Below are 17,945 nucleotides of genomic sequence, written 5' to 3'. Positions count from 1 at the left end.
ATTGTTTCAAATATTCTATTCTTTTTCTGTTTTTCTGCATATTTAGTATAACCACAGTTAAAATATGTAAGAATTCAGACATTAGGCAAGTGCCATCATTATTATTTCTTAGATTTTTTTTACATTATTCAGATGAACCTCTGGGTAAATTGTTTTGCAGCATTAGGGCACAGAGACACATTAGTGAATGCTGGTGGCAGCATTTTAAAATTGCTGTTGTTGGAGTTCTCGTTGTGGTGCAGTAGGTTAAGGATCCAGTATTGTCTCTGTGGCAGCACACATTCTATCTCCAGCTCTGTGCAGTGGGTTAAGGATCCAGGGTTGCTGAAACAGGTGTAGTTCACAGCTGTGGCTTGGATTCAGTCCCTGGCCCAGGAGCGTCCAAATGTTGTGGGTGTGGTCAAAAAAAAAAAAAATCGCTGTTGTCATGAGAATTCACAGGCAAATCCCGTATGTGGATTTTATATCTTTAATCTGTAGCTTGGGGAGTTCTGCTGTGGCACAGTAGGTTAGGAATCTGACTGCAGCAGCTCAGGTCCCTGTGGAGGTGCCGATTCACTTCCTGATTTGGGAACTTCCATATGCCATGGATGTTGCCGTAAAAAACGAATCTATAACTTGGTTCATGTCTCCTTATGTATTATTTTACTCTTTTCAGTTAATGAGCTAGTTGAAATGAAAATGCAAGAATTGCCTCTCTGTGCCCCATTGCTTCTACAGTTTTGAAAGGAGCACACAAAAACCAGGACTTGGTCTGGTTACAGAGGCAAGTAAGAAATGCAGAGCTTCTAGGTTGTGATTTTCTTTATAGGTAATTATATAACATAATGTAATTGAAAAATAGTAATGCAGGAATGTATTATACCTTGGTGCTGTTAGTTTTGGTAAGTGTGTTTAATATCCTTTATTTCCCATCACATGTGATGAGATAGTTGGGGCAACTCAGGGAATACATATCTTCTGTTTATTTATTTACTTATTTTTTACATACAGACATATAAACATACATGTATATTATATTGGGTCTGTGTGTGTGTGATTGTGTGTGTGTGTTTGTACACACCTAATAGATTTGAGTGTGTATAGCAAGCCATTTGATAGAGCAGGTGGTTGCTTGGGTCAGGTGAAAACAGAGTAGTTTCCTTTCATGGGTTCTTAAATCAGCCATGACTACGCTAATGAATGGAGCACTGGTCAGGGTATTAGGGATTCTAGCTTTTATTTGTGACTCCATTATTGATTTTATAGCCTCAGGCAGGTTAGTTTCTGTGCCTTGGTGTCCTCACCTATAAAACATGGGTGATGCCTGCTGCTTTTCTATTTCTTCGGAGCATAGTGAGGATTAATGAGCCAAAACACAGGGCCTGTCTTATGGTTTGTACACCATGATTCTTCACTACATGGTGAAGCTCATTAATACACAAGGTGTGGGCGTGAGACAGTGAGCGAGTTTGCCTTCACACCTGCCTTCTCAGACAGCTGAATTGGCTTATGTGGTGAAGCGGCAGATTTAGGTGTGTCTGTAGCCCAGCACTGCCCCGTAGATCTTTCTGCAGTGATGGAGACGATCCGTATTTGTGCTGGGCACTCAGTAGCCCCTAGACATCTGTTACTGTTCAACACTTGAAATCTGGCTCTTGCTACTGAGGAACTAAATTTAAAGTGTATTGTATTTTAATTAATGTAAATAGTGACATATGCCAAGTGGCTATTGTGTTGGAGAGCTGGTTGATACAGTTAGGATAGTAGGGAAGGAAGGTTTATTTGATGAAAGAAGTTGGGAATGATGTTGGATAGAGGACAGTGAGACAACTGTAGGGCACATGCAAGAGTGGATTTAATCTAAGGCATAACAGGGTGAGAGCTGTTTTCTAAACATCGTTGTTCCTTCCTTTCTGGACTGTTGATAAAAAATACTTCCGAATTTTTTGTGTTTTCTGCTTTCTCTTTTATGGTAGTTGTCATTGACGATTTGGCTTCACCATTTCCTAACTTGTCTCATTTTCAGATTACTTTTCATGCAGCAGCCCAAGAGCTCTCAAAATACTCAATTCTGGCCAGAACCCTTCACTGGCACCTCTTAATGTTTTTAAAGCAAAAGTCAGGCTTCAAAACTTGGTTAGTAAGGCCTGATGGTCTGGCACTCCTCCTCTCTCCAGCCCTGTCTTTCTGTGGTTCCTCCTGTTCCCTTTTCTCCTTCAGCATTTTTTTTTCACCAGCCTCTTTAAATGTTTATTTCTGTAAACTATGCTAAGCTGTTTTGCCTTCTAGGCTTTAAATTTGTTTTCCCTTTGTCTGGAACATTCATTTTCGATGGTTAACTTTGCCTTCTTTGGGTTTCATCTTAGGTGTTATTTAATTAATTAATTAATTTACTTATGTCTTTTTGCCATTTCTTGGGCCGCTCCCACAGCATATGGTGGTTCCCAGGCTAGGGGTTGAATTGGAGCTGTAGCCACCCGTTTAAGCCAGAGCCACAACAACGCGGGATCCGAGCCACATCTACAACCTACACCACAGCTCATGGCAACACCGGATCCTTAACCCACTGAGCAAGGCCAGGGATCGAACCTGTAATCTCATGGTTCCTAGTCGGATTCGTTAACCACTGAGCCACGATGGGAACTCCAGGTGTCATTTATTTTTGTCTGACTTTCCCAAATCCTTTGTAGGTGGTGCCTCCTCCCAGCCCTAGAGTAGAGGTGGCAGTGTATCTGCTTCTCTCTGCTCTCGTTTTATGAGGTTGATGCGCTCTGTACCAGGGATCAGGCCTGCTCTTCCAGCCCCTGCCATGTGCCTAATGTAGGCTGTACCCGTATTTATTTGTAGAGTGAATTAGTGTTTGAATAAAAAGATGGTGTATTTTTCCCTCACTTGATAAAGGGGCTGATGAGATGAAAATAGGAATTAATCTCCCTCTGCTCCCAACTTCACCGTAATTGTGGAGAAAATGTCTAAAGCCAAGTTTCCATAAGCTGTTCCTTGTCTAGGATGGGGAACTGGTTCCCGGTAGATGCTGGAGTAAAATGATGTGTGCTCCCTGGGCAGAATTCTTAGTCTCTTGCTCATTGGGCATTCATGTTACCTTTTGTGGGATCAAGGCTACCCAAGTAATTCCTCTAACCTTGACATTTTTAAGGTCTATTTTTCTTTCTGCCAGTGTTCTATACATTGTCTTTTTAGATTTATGTACTTATAGGTGAGAGTAGATGAAATTTCTTCCTCCTCTCTTAAGCAGAGCACAGGGAGGAGGGCATGGAGACTATATAGAAGTCTTAATACTCTTACTTTGCCTGAAGTTCTTGTTCTTTTTAAGCTTTAATATCTCAGAATTAATCTCTCAAACTCTGGAATCGTGGGTTGGCAAACATGCTTTTTTTCTTTTCTTTTTTTTTTTTCCCTCTGCTTTTTACATCTTTTAATGTATCTCTTCTTTCAGGGACCAGAACTAGGCTCTTTCCATCCCTGGAAGAGGGTAGGGACCAGAAAGGGTAAAAGCTATTCTTCTACTCTCCCTTCTTTAAGACTTGATACTTTGACTAATTGAAGTTGTAGGTGAGGAGAATCCTTGTGTAAAAGGCATCCTTCAGCTCTAGGACAGACATTTTGGCAGTCTTCTTCAGTATCTCAAACTTAACAGTCTTCTTTCTACTTAGATGCCTTCTTTTCCTGGGTTTCCAATAAAATGTTGTTAGATTTGCTCATACTCTTCTCCATCCCTTTATTTCATCTCCCCAGTTGCTTTACTTGGTACTTGTATTCTATTCTAGTGGGAGTGAACAGTTAGGTTAAAGGCTGCAGAACAGTGTTGTACATGCCTTCATAGTTCAGTGCCCCAAGATTCTATGAAAATCTAAGATAAGAACGAGAAGTATGACTAAAGGAAGTCATGAAAGTCTTTCTAGAGGATAAATGAGGTTATAGTAGATTAATAAAGTTGATTTCTCATGACCATGGTATGTTTCTCTGTTTAAGCTTTCCGTTATATGTCTTCATAAAGTTTTTAATCTGTTTTATGTGTGTGTGTGTGTGTCTACACATGCAGCTATTTATTGAGATTTTTCCAGATATTTGATTCTTTTGTTGCCCTGGTGAACTAGATATTCTGTTAATAAATATAACTTATTATTCCTGATATAGAGGAAAGCTATTGATTTTAAGTGTGTTTCTCTTATATCTCTCCAACACCAAATTCTAAAGATACTAGCCATCATTTACTAACTTTTAGTTCCAACTGCGTTTGCCACAGTTTCCAGAACAATATTTAAAAATATTAGTGATAGTTGGCATGCTTTGTTTATTCTTGTTTTTAAAAAATATTGACTGTAGGTTTACAAGTTAATATAAAGGTAAAGATCATTAAAAAGTCTCAAATAACAAATGTTGGAGAAGGTGTGGAGAAAAGGGAACCCTCCTACGCTGTTGATGGGAATGTAAGCTGGTGCAGCCACTATGGAAAACAGTCTAGCGGTTCCTCATAAATCGAAAAATAGTCCCTGCTGTGGGTTAAGGATCTGGCATTGCCACAGCTGTGGTGTAGGTTGCAGTGTGGCATGGTTTCCATCCCTGGCCCCAGGAACTTCCATATATTGTGGGTGTGGCTGAAAAAGAAAAAAAAAAAAAGAAAAAAACTAGAATTGCCATATGATCCAACAGTTCCACTCCTGGGCATATATCTGGAGAAAACTTTTTAATTTGAAAAGATACATGCACCCCAATGTTCTTAGCAGTGCTATTTACAATAGCCAAGACATGGAAGCAACCTAAGTGTCCATTGACAGATGGACAAAGAAGACATATCTATACAGTGGAATATTACTCAGCCATTTAAAAAGAACAAAATGCCATTTGCAGCAACATGGATGGACTTAGAGATTATCCTACTAAGTTAAGTAAACAAGAAAGACAAATACCATATGATACCACTCACATGCGGAACCTAAAATGTACAAGTGAATTTAGAAAGCAAAAATAGACTCACAGGCATAAAAAAGAAACTTATGGTTACCAAAGGAGAAAGGGAGTAGGGGACAGATAATTTAGGCGTTTGGGATTAACAGAATCAGACTACTATTTATAAATAGATAAACAACAAGGTCCTACTCTAGAGCACAAGGAACTGTATTTAGTATCCTATAATAAGCCGTAATGGAAGAGAATGTCTCTCTCTCAACCACTTTATTGTACACCAGAAACCAACATCACGTTGTAAATCAACTATACTTCAACTTAAAAAAAGTAAAACAAATCTTCCTTACAATTATTTTACTATTTTAAACAAGATTGTATTTTATTTTATTAAATGATTTTGAGAAGATCTTAGACTTTTTGCCTGTCGATGTCATTAACACATTTTAAAAATATTACACCATTTTGCATTCATGGGATAAACAGGACTTGGTTTATTTTGTTATCCTTTAGACAAATTCTTTGCATTAGTTTTTTAGAATTTTATTTAAGACTTTTGCATCTGTAGTTATGTTACAATGCTGTTTTATTTTTCATTTTTTACCCTAAGATTTTGATATTAAAAATCATACTTACAGCTTCTGAAAAGTAATCAGGATGTTTTCCACTTTTTCTGGTCTCTGGGACATGAATGGCGTAGTTTGCAGAAGTAATTCCCCCCTCCCACCCTGACTCCCAGTCCCCTGTCCCCAGCCTGACATAACATTATTTATTTTGATAACTTTCATATTGTATAATATTTGGATATGTCCCTCAATTTTGTTGCTGGTAGTTATCACTTCAAAATACTGATGTATTTATAAGAGAAGATGGACTTTTTGTCATCCCATTAAATTTATGCTGAAATTGTCCCTGGGACTGTAAACACAATGTTTACCTATTTTGCACTTTTATCTGGGGCCATATGTATCTACTTCTGATTTTATCTTTTGATTGGATTTAATTTTAATATTCCTAGTACCTTACTGTTTTTTTTTGTTGTTGTTGTCCTTTTAGTTTTTTTGGGCCGCACCCACTGCATGAGGAAGTTTCCGGGCCAGGGCTTGAACCTGTGCCACAGCAGTGACCAGACCACCCTCCCCTTAGTGTTTTCTTAAAGTCATCTTTTACTTAGAATACTTTCTTATGCGCTTTGAGCTTTTGCTATGCAAACTTTGACATTTTTTAAATGCATCTTATATTCAAATATCATATTATTTTACTCCAAATTGTATTTTTGCGTGAGAAGTTTATCTTGTAAAGGCTGAAATAAGAGTCATTACCCAAGAAGGAAAATTAGTTCTAACTTCAGATATGAGAATAAAGTTCCTATCTTCTATATTCTTTGTTGCCTAAAATACTTATGTTGATAACCGTTCAAAGCCTCATTGGCTCTCCTTCACTACTGCCATTTGTGCATTGCAGTGTGAATTTAAAACAAAGATCTTCCAGTCACATCAGAACAGTTTTAAGTGCTTGGAGCATATCATATGCTTTTTTTTTTTTTTTAATTAAAATACGGAGTTTAGATTTGGTACTTGGTCTGTTATTAGCAGAGGTTTTTTTTTTGCAAGGAGGTAGAATTTTTAATAAGAAAATAGTATATGGACCATTTGACCTATTAATTGTTCCACTGCCCTGGTTAGTTTTTTAAAAATTAATCTATAACAGATAATTTATATTTTATACTTTTAATTTTTTTGGTCTTTTTGCCATTTCTTGGGCCGCTCCCGTGGCATATGGAGATTCCCCAGCTAGGGGTTGAACTGGAGCTGTAGCCACTGGTCTATGCCACAGCCACAGCAATGCAGGATCCCTAACCCACTGAACAAACCCAAGGATCGAACCCACAACCTCATGGTTCCTAGTCAGATTCGTTAACCACTGAGCCATGATGGCAACTCCAATATTTTATACCTTTTAAAAAAAACATGTTACACTCTGAATTTCCTGCTTTTTCCTGCTTCATCACAAATCAAGTGGCTTGAACTATTAAAATCTATGAGTTTGCAATTTCATAGTTGTTCATAAAGGATTCCATCATGGACTATCATGGTGTCCTCTCATGCATGATACGTTTTCATTAGTAAAAATGGCTTTTTGCAGGTGTGTTTGGGATCGAATGGTCTGTATGTGCAAGCGCTAGTTTACGTTTGCTCATCTTTCCTTTTTCCCCTTCTACTAGTTGGTGAAACTCATCTTGGGCACAGTTGTAGGCAGGTGTCTGTTCTGTCACTCTTGAGAGGAAAATGACATTGAAGGACTGGACTGTATTCTGAACTCTGCCTTTGGGGTAAAGCTGAAATGATAAACACCTGGAAAAAAAAGCTGACCTGGTATACACACTTGAATAAGTACTTCCTTTTTAATAGCCTTAGTGATCAAAAAGAATCCTAGTGTAGAAAAGAATTTTCAAAGTCATCTAGTTTATTCATTTTATCTTTATGTTGTAACATATGGGAAAACAAAAATCTCCTTTTTTTTTTTGAATGACTGCACTTAAGGCGTATGGAAGTTCCTGGGCCAGAGATTGAATCCCAGCCACAGCTGTGACCTAAACCGCAGCTGCGGCAAGGCTCCATCATTGTACTGGACTGGGGATTGAATCCACACCTCTACAGTGACCTGAGCCACTCCAGTCAGATTCTTAACCCACTGTGCCACAGTGGGAACTAATCTGCTCTTTTTTTTTTTAATGTTGCTAAGAAACGAGGCTCCTATCCTTCTCTTTAGTGTACATCCAAATTGTCATTAAAGAGCAAGCATGAAGTGGATCATAAAATTGGGGAAAATGAAGAGATGAGGTCAATACTCCAGATGTAACTTATGTTCCTTTATCTTCATTTTGTATCTGTTGCCACAAAGTGCAAATCTAATAATATTAATAGCAAGCAATTATTGAGCTCTTACTTTCTGCCAGACGCTGTCCTAAATGCTTTTGATACATTAGTTCATTTCATCCTTACAACAATCATATAAAGTAGGTTGTAGTACTCTCTTTTTACAGACAAGGAAACAGAGGCATAGGAGGTTAAGTAAAATCTGAATCTAAAGTCGTACAACTCTTGAGTGGCAGAGCTGGAATCTAAATTTCAGGCAGTCAAACTCTATAGGTCACCCAGCTCTCAGCCACCCTTCTGTATTGCTGCCATCCCTCCTGCTTACAGTCATCTAGGGACCTGGTCAGGGTTTCTTGTGCCCTAAGGAGAAGGTTCCCCTCTTCAGCACCATCCTATTGTTCCTCCATCACCTGATCACAGCTTACATTTCCAGAACACCCATTGCCTGTGTATTCTTCCTCAACTCATTTTCTCTCTCCTCTGTCTCTTCTTTCTTGTTCTTTTTTCCTTTTTTTAGTGTTTCTCATTCACACTAGTTAACCTTTACACAAACTTTTCTCTCTGCTGGGAGACTCTTATTGGACTTCTGGATCAGTTTTATTCTTTGACCTTTCACATCTGGGCAACTTTACCAGGCTTTTAAGTCCTTATTTTCTCTCTGCTGTTTTTGCCCCACTGAGCTCCGCGAGGACCTTTTATCTCATTGGCTCTTTAGTGACTACAAGAGTCCTTAGAAGTTCTTGAGTGAATGACTGTTTGCCAAGTGATTACCAAGCGATGTTTGTAACTTCCCACCTATGTGTACACAGTTGTCCTTTGGTATCTGCAGAGGATTGGCTCTAGGGCTCCCCACAGATAGCAAATCTGAATGCTCAAGTCTCACATAAAATGGCAGAGTATTTGCATGTAACCTACACCCATCCTCCCATACAAATGAATTCATCTCTGGATTACTTACAATATCTAATACAATGTAATGCTACAGAAATAGTTGGCCAGCACGTGACAAATTCAAGTTTCGCTTTTTTGGAACTTACTGAAAAAAAAAAAGAATAAAATCCACACTTAAAAAAAGAAATGTTTTTGATTTGATTTTTGTTGAATCTGTGGATGTGAAACCCATGGAAATGGAGGGCTGACTGTATACACATGAACTTGTTCTGTGGGTATACAGATTTAATAATTAAATAAGTGACTATTACTAGTTTACGTGTGGCCATATTATATATGTGTATAGCCATTTTTATGTTGAAACTAGTAACCTGTATCAGTAAAAATGATCCTCCAATATTTCTTAGTAGCTTTTCAATAGTAAAAAGCAATAACTTATGGGCACTTAGGTCTTCTGTCAAGTTTTAAAGTTAAAATCTTCAGTCATATCATCAAAAGTTTTATATGAAATATTTTCAAAATTATGATTTAAAATCACATCTAAAGGAATAGAGCAGGAATATGTTAGAGGAAAAAAAAACTGGTAAAATTTGCTATGTTGTGAAGGAACAGGGAAAAAGATTGGAATAAAAAAGATGCCTTCTTGCTCAGTGACTATTTAAAATGTTTCAGTTACCAATTTTTATGATTTAGTATTGAGGAAGTGTATTATCTATAAATAATCATTCGAATTCACTGAATTATAAAGGATTTTCTTTGATAGGTCATTGAAAGAACTGAACTGCCAAAAATAGTGCATACGAAGGTAGTAAACTCATCAGGGAAGGTGTTGGTATAATGTTGGTATTATGAATATACTTTTAATTATATTGGTGTCTCATTGACTCATGTAGATTAACTGGTAGACATGTATACCTATCCATTTTTACAGCTGTCATTGTCTCTAATGACTATTGCTTTATACCTGATTATTTCATCAATTTTCCGTATTGTATTTGGCTCTGACATAGGAGCATACAATGACTAGGCTTTCAGCCTTGATAGAAGGCTTTTCTTCCATTGATTCCATCCATTTCAACAATCACATTGCTTATTCCCTTTGCAGGCCCTTGACACTCATCTACTAAATTCTAGTTTCCAGTCCTGGGTTTGAGATCATTTTGTTTGCTAATTGTATTTTTTACCTCCTTTGAAATCCATCGCATGTTTTACCTTGTTACTTGTGCCTTAGTTTATACCTTATTGGTTGAATGAGTGTTTGTCCTCAGTAGGATTACAGTCAAGGACACTGTTTTATAAGCCTCTGTATCACTCCAAAATGCCCAGTTTAAGGTTAAGATTTTAGGTTAAAATATGTTAGAAAATAGAGAACATGGTGTAGTTAAGGACGTTTAGGAAAAAAATCATCCTATAAGCTCCCTGGGTAACCTTCTAGTAGCAAATTATTGATGTCTGTCCTGAGTCCATGGTGTTGCAGTAAATTTTTTTTTTTTTTTTTTAAGTGGCCGCATCTGTGGCATATGGTGGTTCCCAGGCTAGGGATCGAATTGGAGCTGCAGCTGCTGGTCTATGCCACAGCCCAGCAAGGCCAGTTCCAAGATGCATCTGTGACCTACGCCACCGCTTGCCCCAGTACAGGATCCTTAGTGCACTGAATGAGGCCAGGGATCAAACCTGCATCCTCATAGATATTGGTGGGATTCTTAACCTGCTGAGTCAAAACAGGAACTCCTGTTGCAGTGAATCTAAAACAAACAAACAGAAAAACATTTCTTCCTGATATAGTGAGAGGGGATAATTGATACATCCCTATCTTTAGTTGATAGTCACATTGATAGTCCCTTGGGATATTTCCTCCATGTATTCTCTGTTATTTAAAAAGAAAACAAAGTATATATATTTTAAATTAATTTTTCAAATTAAGCAAAGTATTGTTCCATTCAAATATATCATGATGAGAAAAAAAGTGTTGTGACCTTGTTGTACCTACTTAATAAAGGAGAAATCTTAATATGCCCTGTCTTCTCTTGCTATGGTTTTTGAAGGTGTCACAAAAAAAACTTGTATCTAATTCCAAATTTCAATGGTCCACAACAAAGCAGCATTATGACAGGATTTAGTAGGCTCCATCTCCCAGGATGAAGAACTAAGGGTTAACTGAGTATCTGAATCTCTAGCATTTATTATGTGCCATCCTCCAGTTCATTAGCCGTATAGGAGAACTAAGGATTAAGTGAATTTTGTCTAAGCAGAAGCTGTCCATAGTCCAGGTGGATAAACCACGTACTTAAAGACCATATGAGGTAGTAAAGCTTTGTGTAGTCAGGACTCTAAGTGTAAATTAGGATTTTGCTAGTCGTTTTATGAAGCAGTTCTTTGAATGGTAAAAGCATCTTACATGTTCAACAACCATTGTTTTATTGGTTATTTTTTGATTTGAAGTTCTAACTAGCTGATGGTGCTTCTTTGGGAAGTACTTTCACTTAACATTTTTTAATGTCACAGTGAACTTTTATTTGTATAAAAAAACTATGCTAGAGTTACTGTGCATTAAACTATACTTGATTGGACTCTTAAATTTTATTTCTTTGGAGAAATCTATTTTTATCTTTGTTTAAAAGTCCTTATGTGTGCATTGATTGATTTTTTTTTTTTTTCGTGGAATATAGTGTGACTTTTTTTTTTGTCTTTTTGCCTTTTTCTAGGGCCGCTTCTACAGCATATGGAGGTTCCCAGGCTAGGGGTCTAATTGGAGCTGTAGCCACCGGCCTACGCCAGAGCCACAGCAGTGCAGGATCCGAACTGTGTCTGTGATCTGTACCACAGCTCACGGCAACGCTGGATCCTTAACACACTGAGCAAGGCCAGGGATCAAACCTGCAACCTCATGGTTCCTAGTCGGATTCGTTAACCACTGAGCCACAATGGGAACTCCGGTAGTGTGACTTTTTTGTTGTTTATTCATTTTTGCACTTGGTTTCAGATCTAGAATATTGATTCTTTTTTGATTGTCATACAATATATGTATGTGATAAAATTGTGTATTTGGTACATGGACATAATAGAGAGTATCACATGTAGCAGATGAGAGCAGCTACCTTTTGAAATAAACCGAGCTGTTCTGCTTTACATGTATGGGAATTTGGGAAGACCCAACTTCCAGTACAATGACTCTTGTCATTTTACTGTAAATCAAAAAGTTGAAATACAATTGATTGTATTATACTTTGGGTTCGAGAAAAACTGTGGCCAGGAAAAGGTTACACGTTACAGGACCTGGGCATAAAGGGGAATCTGAGAATACAAATATTTCACTGTTTACCTAGCACTTCGCCAAGAAGAAAGAGTGATGGAACCTAATATCATGGATAGCAGTCATTACAGAAACATTCGCTGTGGTTCATTGTTTCATTAATCCTTTAACTTTCTTTTCCTACTATACCATCAAAACAGCTTTCTCCAAGGTCAGTAATGACCTTGTCTCTAAACCCAGTTGATGCTCACATCTCTCATCTCTGTGCCCTCCAGGCAACATCAGAGTTGTCTAGCCTCTTCCTCTTCCCTTTATTTTTCCCTCTGTTTCTTCTAGATATTTTGCTGTACATTTGATACAGATTTAAGTATTCAACCATGTACCATTTTATATCCTGTTTATTTAACACATTGCATTTTTTACAAGAACTTTAAGGCCGGTATATGGATAAACCATAATCTTAAAAACTGTAGAAGCTTGTAAAAGAAATGTTCATTTTAGAAAACTTCCTATCATGGTATAATATATTAAAATAATTTTAAAATTGTATGTAAAGAAGTAGACAAAAGTGCTGCAGTTTAACAATTTACTTTCTTTTTTTTTTTTTTTGGTCTTTTTGTCTTTTTAAGGCTGCACCCGTGGCATATAGAGATTCCCAGGCTAGGGTCAAATCGAAGGTGTAGCTGCCAGCCTACACCACGTGGGATCTGAGCCGAGTCTGCGACCTACACCACAGCTTATGGCAACACCAGATTCTTAACGCTCTAAGCAAGGCCAGGGATCGAACCTGCATCCTCATGGATACTAGTCGGGTTTGTTAACCACTGAGCCACGATGGGAACTCCCTAACAATCTACTTATTATTGAAAGGCAAATGATAGGCAATATGGAAAATTATTGAAATGAATGGAAGGAAAATGCCTTTGTCAAGTCATTGGAACCTTTCTCTTTTTTTCTCATCTGTGAAATAACAGAGCTGTACTGTGTCTCTGAAGTTTCTTGCAATGTAATATTCTGTGACTCATGAATTAATACCTGCCAAGAAATCTGCATCAGCATCTCCGAACCACACCAGTTTATTCTGTGATGGCTGTTTATAGGTTACAGTGTACACACATCTTAAAACTAATTTTAAAAGTGCCCTGTTTACTACTTTATTAAATTGTTTGTTATGTGGCATAGTTTTCCTTCTAGTGGATCTAAATGCTCATCTTGTGAATTTATCTAATTTCTGTACTTGTTTTATATAGACTATAGACCCTATATTAGCTACAGTAAATGATTTTTATGTGCGTTTGAAAGCATCTCATCCCCTAGTGAGCAGCGATTATGAAAGTATATTTAACAATAAGAATATGGGTGTCCCCATAGTAGCAGTGGGTTAAGGATTGGTGTTGTCACTGCTGTGGCTCAGGTCACAACTGTGGCACCAGTTCAATCTCTGGTCCTGGAACTTCTGCATGCTGCAGGTGCAGCCAGAAACAATATGAATATGACTATAGAAGAATAGAGTTGTGAAAAAAAATTCATGTGTAACAAACATACATTCAGTTAAAAATACTCTCTGTAATGGTTTGGTGTCATATTGAAATTTCATATCTTTTTTCTATTGAATTCAGCAGCTGTGGAACTTGATCCTTATGCCTTACATGAATTCTTGAGTCATTTATTTTAGTAAAAATTATATATTATTAAGGAAGTTGAAAAAAATTGTTCCACTAGTGTATTCATTTAGTTAAGAATCAAATTACACATTTTATTTACTTCCATCCATCTGTATTTATTTTACCAGTAACATATTTGGTCTGCGGCCTGTGGATTATACAGACAGTGAAAATATGAAATCACTATTGCTGCTGCCAGAGAAAGATGAATCATCATCAACCAGCCATTGCTCAGCAGTGAGTATGGATTTAGCTTAGGGATCTATGTATTTTATTGAAATCTGTTATAAAATGAACATAATGGAAAAACTTATAGTTAAGCAAATTGCTTTTGCTCACCAATTATTAAGTACTTCCTGTGTATTAGCTATTGTGAATTAAAAGACATAATCAGAATAAATCAACAGGCACCGTTCATATAGCAGTGAATATGACTGATAGAACTCGTGTTCTCAGGAGGCTTACATTCTACTGAGAGCTAAGGAAGAAATAGACAGTGAATATGTAAATTAATATAAATAAAGTAATTTCAGAAACTTACAAATGAGTGCTTTGAAGAAGATTCTGTAGAAAGTAATAGAGTGGAATTTGTGGGCTCCAAAAAAGGCACCATTTTAGCTGGGTCATTGAGGAAAGCCTTTAAGGAACTGATACTAGGTGTGAAACATGAGTATTGGTGAGGGAGCATCTAGGTGAATATCAGGAGGACAAGTGTGCAAGCAGAGGGAACAGCAGGTACGTAAGCCCTTCACTGGATGTGCTTGGTGTGCTCGAAGGTTAGAGAGAAGGTCATTACTGCTGGTGACTAGAACATGTCTAAGAGAAATGGGAAACCATTCAAAGGATTTAAAGCAAGGAATGGAATGATTTGATTTATGCTTTAGAAAGTTCACTCTGGCTGCTTTCTAATCAAGAGATGTGGGGTGGTAGCAAGAATGGAAGCAGGGAGATCACTTGGGACTGTTTGTGACAGAACAGAGATACCAGAAGACCTGGGTTAAAATAGTAGCAGTGGAGAGCATGAGAGGTGAGGAGTTTAGTATATATTTTTGAGTTAATGCCAACAGAACTTTTGGATCGATTATATGAAGTGTGGAGAAATCGTAGCATTAATACAACTCTAGCAGTAGAGCAGATGTTGGTGCCACTTGCTGCCTTGTGGAAAGACTGCGTGTTCCTTAGGGACCTACAGTTTAGTACGGAATATGGATGCAAAAGAAAAATTATTGCACACTGTAATCAATTTATAATAGATGCCACAGAAATGTACCGTAGAATCACAGAGAAGGAAGAAAATGACTTCAGGAAGGATCAGAAGAGCTTCCCAGAGAAGGGGACAAGGTGTCTAAATAAGCTTTTAAAGGTAAAAGTTTTAAGCAAGGTATCTAATAGAATGCTGTTGGGCGCAAATACCAGAATACATTCACTCAAATGCGTTGAGACAGTATATTTATCTTATATAAAGATAATCCCAATAGAGGACAGCTCTTAATTCGGCTAGTTTCGCAATGATGTGGCTGCACTAGATGGGAATTCTTTTTGTTGTTCTACTTTGCCATCCTCGGCTTGGTGGCTTTGTCCTCACTGATCACCCTTCTAGCGGTTGCAGGATGATTATTGCCACAATTCCAGATGTGACAGTGTCCAGTGTTAGAAGGACTAAAACCTTTCCCAGAAGCCTTCCAGTGGACCTCCCCTCATGTCTTACTGGCCAGATCTGGCCACATAGTTAGTTTTGACATACATCATGGTTGAAGATAGGGTCAGTCCCTGGCAAGTGTGTACCTGAACAAAATTAGGATTCTGTTAGTGAGGAATGGGTTTTGACTGCCCACTGCAGTCAGGTATACAAAAAGGAATGGCAGCCCAAATCTAAGGACCAGCTGCTCAGAGAGTAGGAGGTAGAAAGGACCTTAGAAACTTTCAGAATTAGAGTTCAGTGTGAGAAGAGCACGAGGTGCGGAAAATAGGAAATGAAAGTGAAGAGCTGGGTTAGCATCAGATTGTGAAAGACCTTGAGTTCCTTGAGGAGGAGTTTAGACTCCGTTTCCCCAGTTAGTGGGGCACCCTCAGCGTGTGTCTAAGTGGAATGGGACTCTGTAGGGGAGAGTTGGGGATAGACCAGGAGGAAGACTGGTGGTGGAATCCAGGTGTGAAATGGAAAAGACTGGAAGTGTAGGTTGTGGTTGGGTGAGAGGGAATGGAGAGAAGATGATGGCTTGTAGAGAGAGAGATGGTGGACTTGCTATATCTTAGCAACTACTCAGACAGGCGGAAGGGGGAATGACAGAAAAGGATGAGTTGAGATCTAGGACCGTTCAGCAACTTCTTGTCTGTCTAGTAAGGGCAGTGGAGTAGTAGTTGATGCCCTTTAAGATAAGGAGGCAATCTATGGTATTTATAATTTGAGGCGGTCACAGTTACTCCCTACAAGTTACCCTTAGAAAACTCTTATCTCCTGCTTTAAACGTCAACCTTGTAAATGTGCCCCCATCTATAGTTTCGGTCGTGAATGGGGAGAGAGCTCAGAAATCAGGGAAGGGCGAAAGGGGGTGGGGTTGGAAAGTTTCTTCCCATTTAGGAGATTGGAAATTTTTTTTTTTTTTTTTGGTTTGGTTTGGTTTGGTTTCAAGTAAAGTTTGATGGCTGTTTACTACTTTAAATTTTTAAGCAATTTCTCAACTGAAAGACTTAAGCTGGTTACCATGTTCATTTTGTGACTTTGCTGCTCATGATTCTTTTGACCAGTATGTTTATCCTTTTTATTCTTTCCATAGTTTTTTAATCCCTGTTTTTGATAAACTCACTACTTTTGATAAATTCAAAATAACTAATTTTTCAAAGAAAAAGTTTCATGTCTAAGGATTCCTTAAGTAAGAGTTTGTTTAGTGCCACTGTACACAGTATCTAATTCCTTTGAAATCAAAGTGTTGAACCTTTGGGATGTTTTTTGAACATCTTTCATTTTAGCCTCCTGGTTCTGAGCCCTTTGCCTCTTTAAATCAAATGCCTCCCTACTCCTGCCTCCTGTCCTAAATCAGATATGTGGCTTTGGTAGTTATTGGCTTTATTTTTATTTATGTATTTATGTATTTATTTTTATGGTCGCACCTGCGGCGTGTGGACGATCCTGGGTAGGGGTTCAAATTGGAGCTGCAGCTGCTGGTCTACACCATAGCCACAGTGGATCTAAGCCATAGCTTGTGGTGTTGGATCCTTAACCCTATGAGCTAGGCCATGGATGGAACCTGCATTCTCAGGGACACCGTGTCTGGTTCTTACCCCACTGAGCCACCGCAGGAACTCCTATTTTATTTATTTTTAAAATAGCTTTCCTTAACTCTAAGAAATTAGTGCCAGTTTCTTTTTCTTTTTATTCAAATTTAAGAATTAGATAGGAAAATGCTTGACCCACTTTGGTACTTTCCTGAGGTTGATGGAAATAGTCTCATATACTTTATTTAGAATTGATTATCTTTTCGTTCTTTATTTTGTGCAGAGAACTAAATTAGCTCAAGTGGAGTTACATAAAATGAAAATTAATGTGTTCCATTTAAAGATATTTTTATGGCACTTATTTGTATAACTGACAAGTATATTTGAAATACTCTTTTTAAATATTATCATTGTATAGTAATTGGTTGATAAGGTAGACTGAATTATTTTCATGTTATGGAGTGTTTACAGTGTTTAGGTTAGACGTGGTTACCTCATTTTATAATTTAGTGAATAGGAAAGATAAGTAGACAGAAATGTGATGTAAGTATGTGTGTGGGGTGTGTGTGTAGCACGCCCAGTAAAAACTTTGCCTCTTAAATCTTAGAGAAGTTCAGGAAGCTGAACTTTTAAGTGTTGAATATTACCAGTCAATTTTTTTTAATAGAAATATTTAAAAAAGTCTCGAATACATACTTGCTTAATACATAGTGGAATCTTATTTAGTGTATTTTGAGTGAATGAAGTGTCTGTTTATAGATGTAGCCAACAATTTACATGTAATTTTGCAGGGCATTAGACTAGATAAATTATCACTGCTGAGATATGTGAAGTGGATATTTACATATCAGTTTTCTCCAATCTCGTTGCTGAATTGTACTGGTGATTATACCTGCAGTGTTTTACTCGTAGTCTTTAGAATTTTGAGAGCCCAGATGTCCAGAATATATATATACCCATACATGTAGAGGGGCCCTTTGTATTTGAAAATTAAAGTATTGTGTTCAGCTTTTTATTTGTAATACAGTAGTGCTGATTTACCTTTTCTTTCTTATCTGCTGAGTCATTGCTTTTCTTTTATCAGGTAGCTTTTGGCTAACTCTCATTTCAGTTTCATTTATTAAATTTCTGTTG

At 37.6% G+C, this 17,945-nt stretch overlaps 1 protein-coding gene across 1 annotated transcript in view; it reads left to right on the top strand.

Annotated features, from left to right (window-relative positions):
* The window catches only part of BARD1 (BRCA1 associated RING domain 1), an 83,424-nt gene that overhangs the window by 42,950 nt on the left and 22,529 nt on the right, over positions 1-17,945 (top strand). Inside the window, exon 7 of the mRNA XM_047773426.1 lies at positions 13,724-13,832. Coding sequence (XP_047629382.1) covers positions 13,724-13,832 — 109 coding nt within the window. The remainder of the gene's footprint in view (positions 1-13,723; positions 13,833-17,945) is intronic.

The sequence above is a fragment of the Phacochoerus africanus genome, chromosome 3 (genome assembly GCF_016906955.1).
Source record: "Phacochoerus africanus isolate WHEZ1 chromosome 3, ROS_Pafr_v1, whole genome shotgun sequence".
NCBI classification, from domain to species: domain Eukaryota; kingdom Metazoa; phylum Chordata; class Mammalia; order Artiodactyla; family Suidae; genus Phacochoerus; species Phacochoerus africanus.
This window is presented reverse-complemented; position numbering and strand designations above follow the sequence as displayed.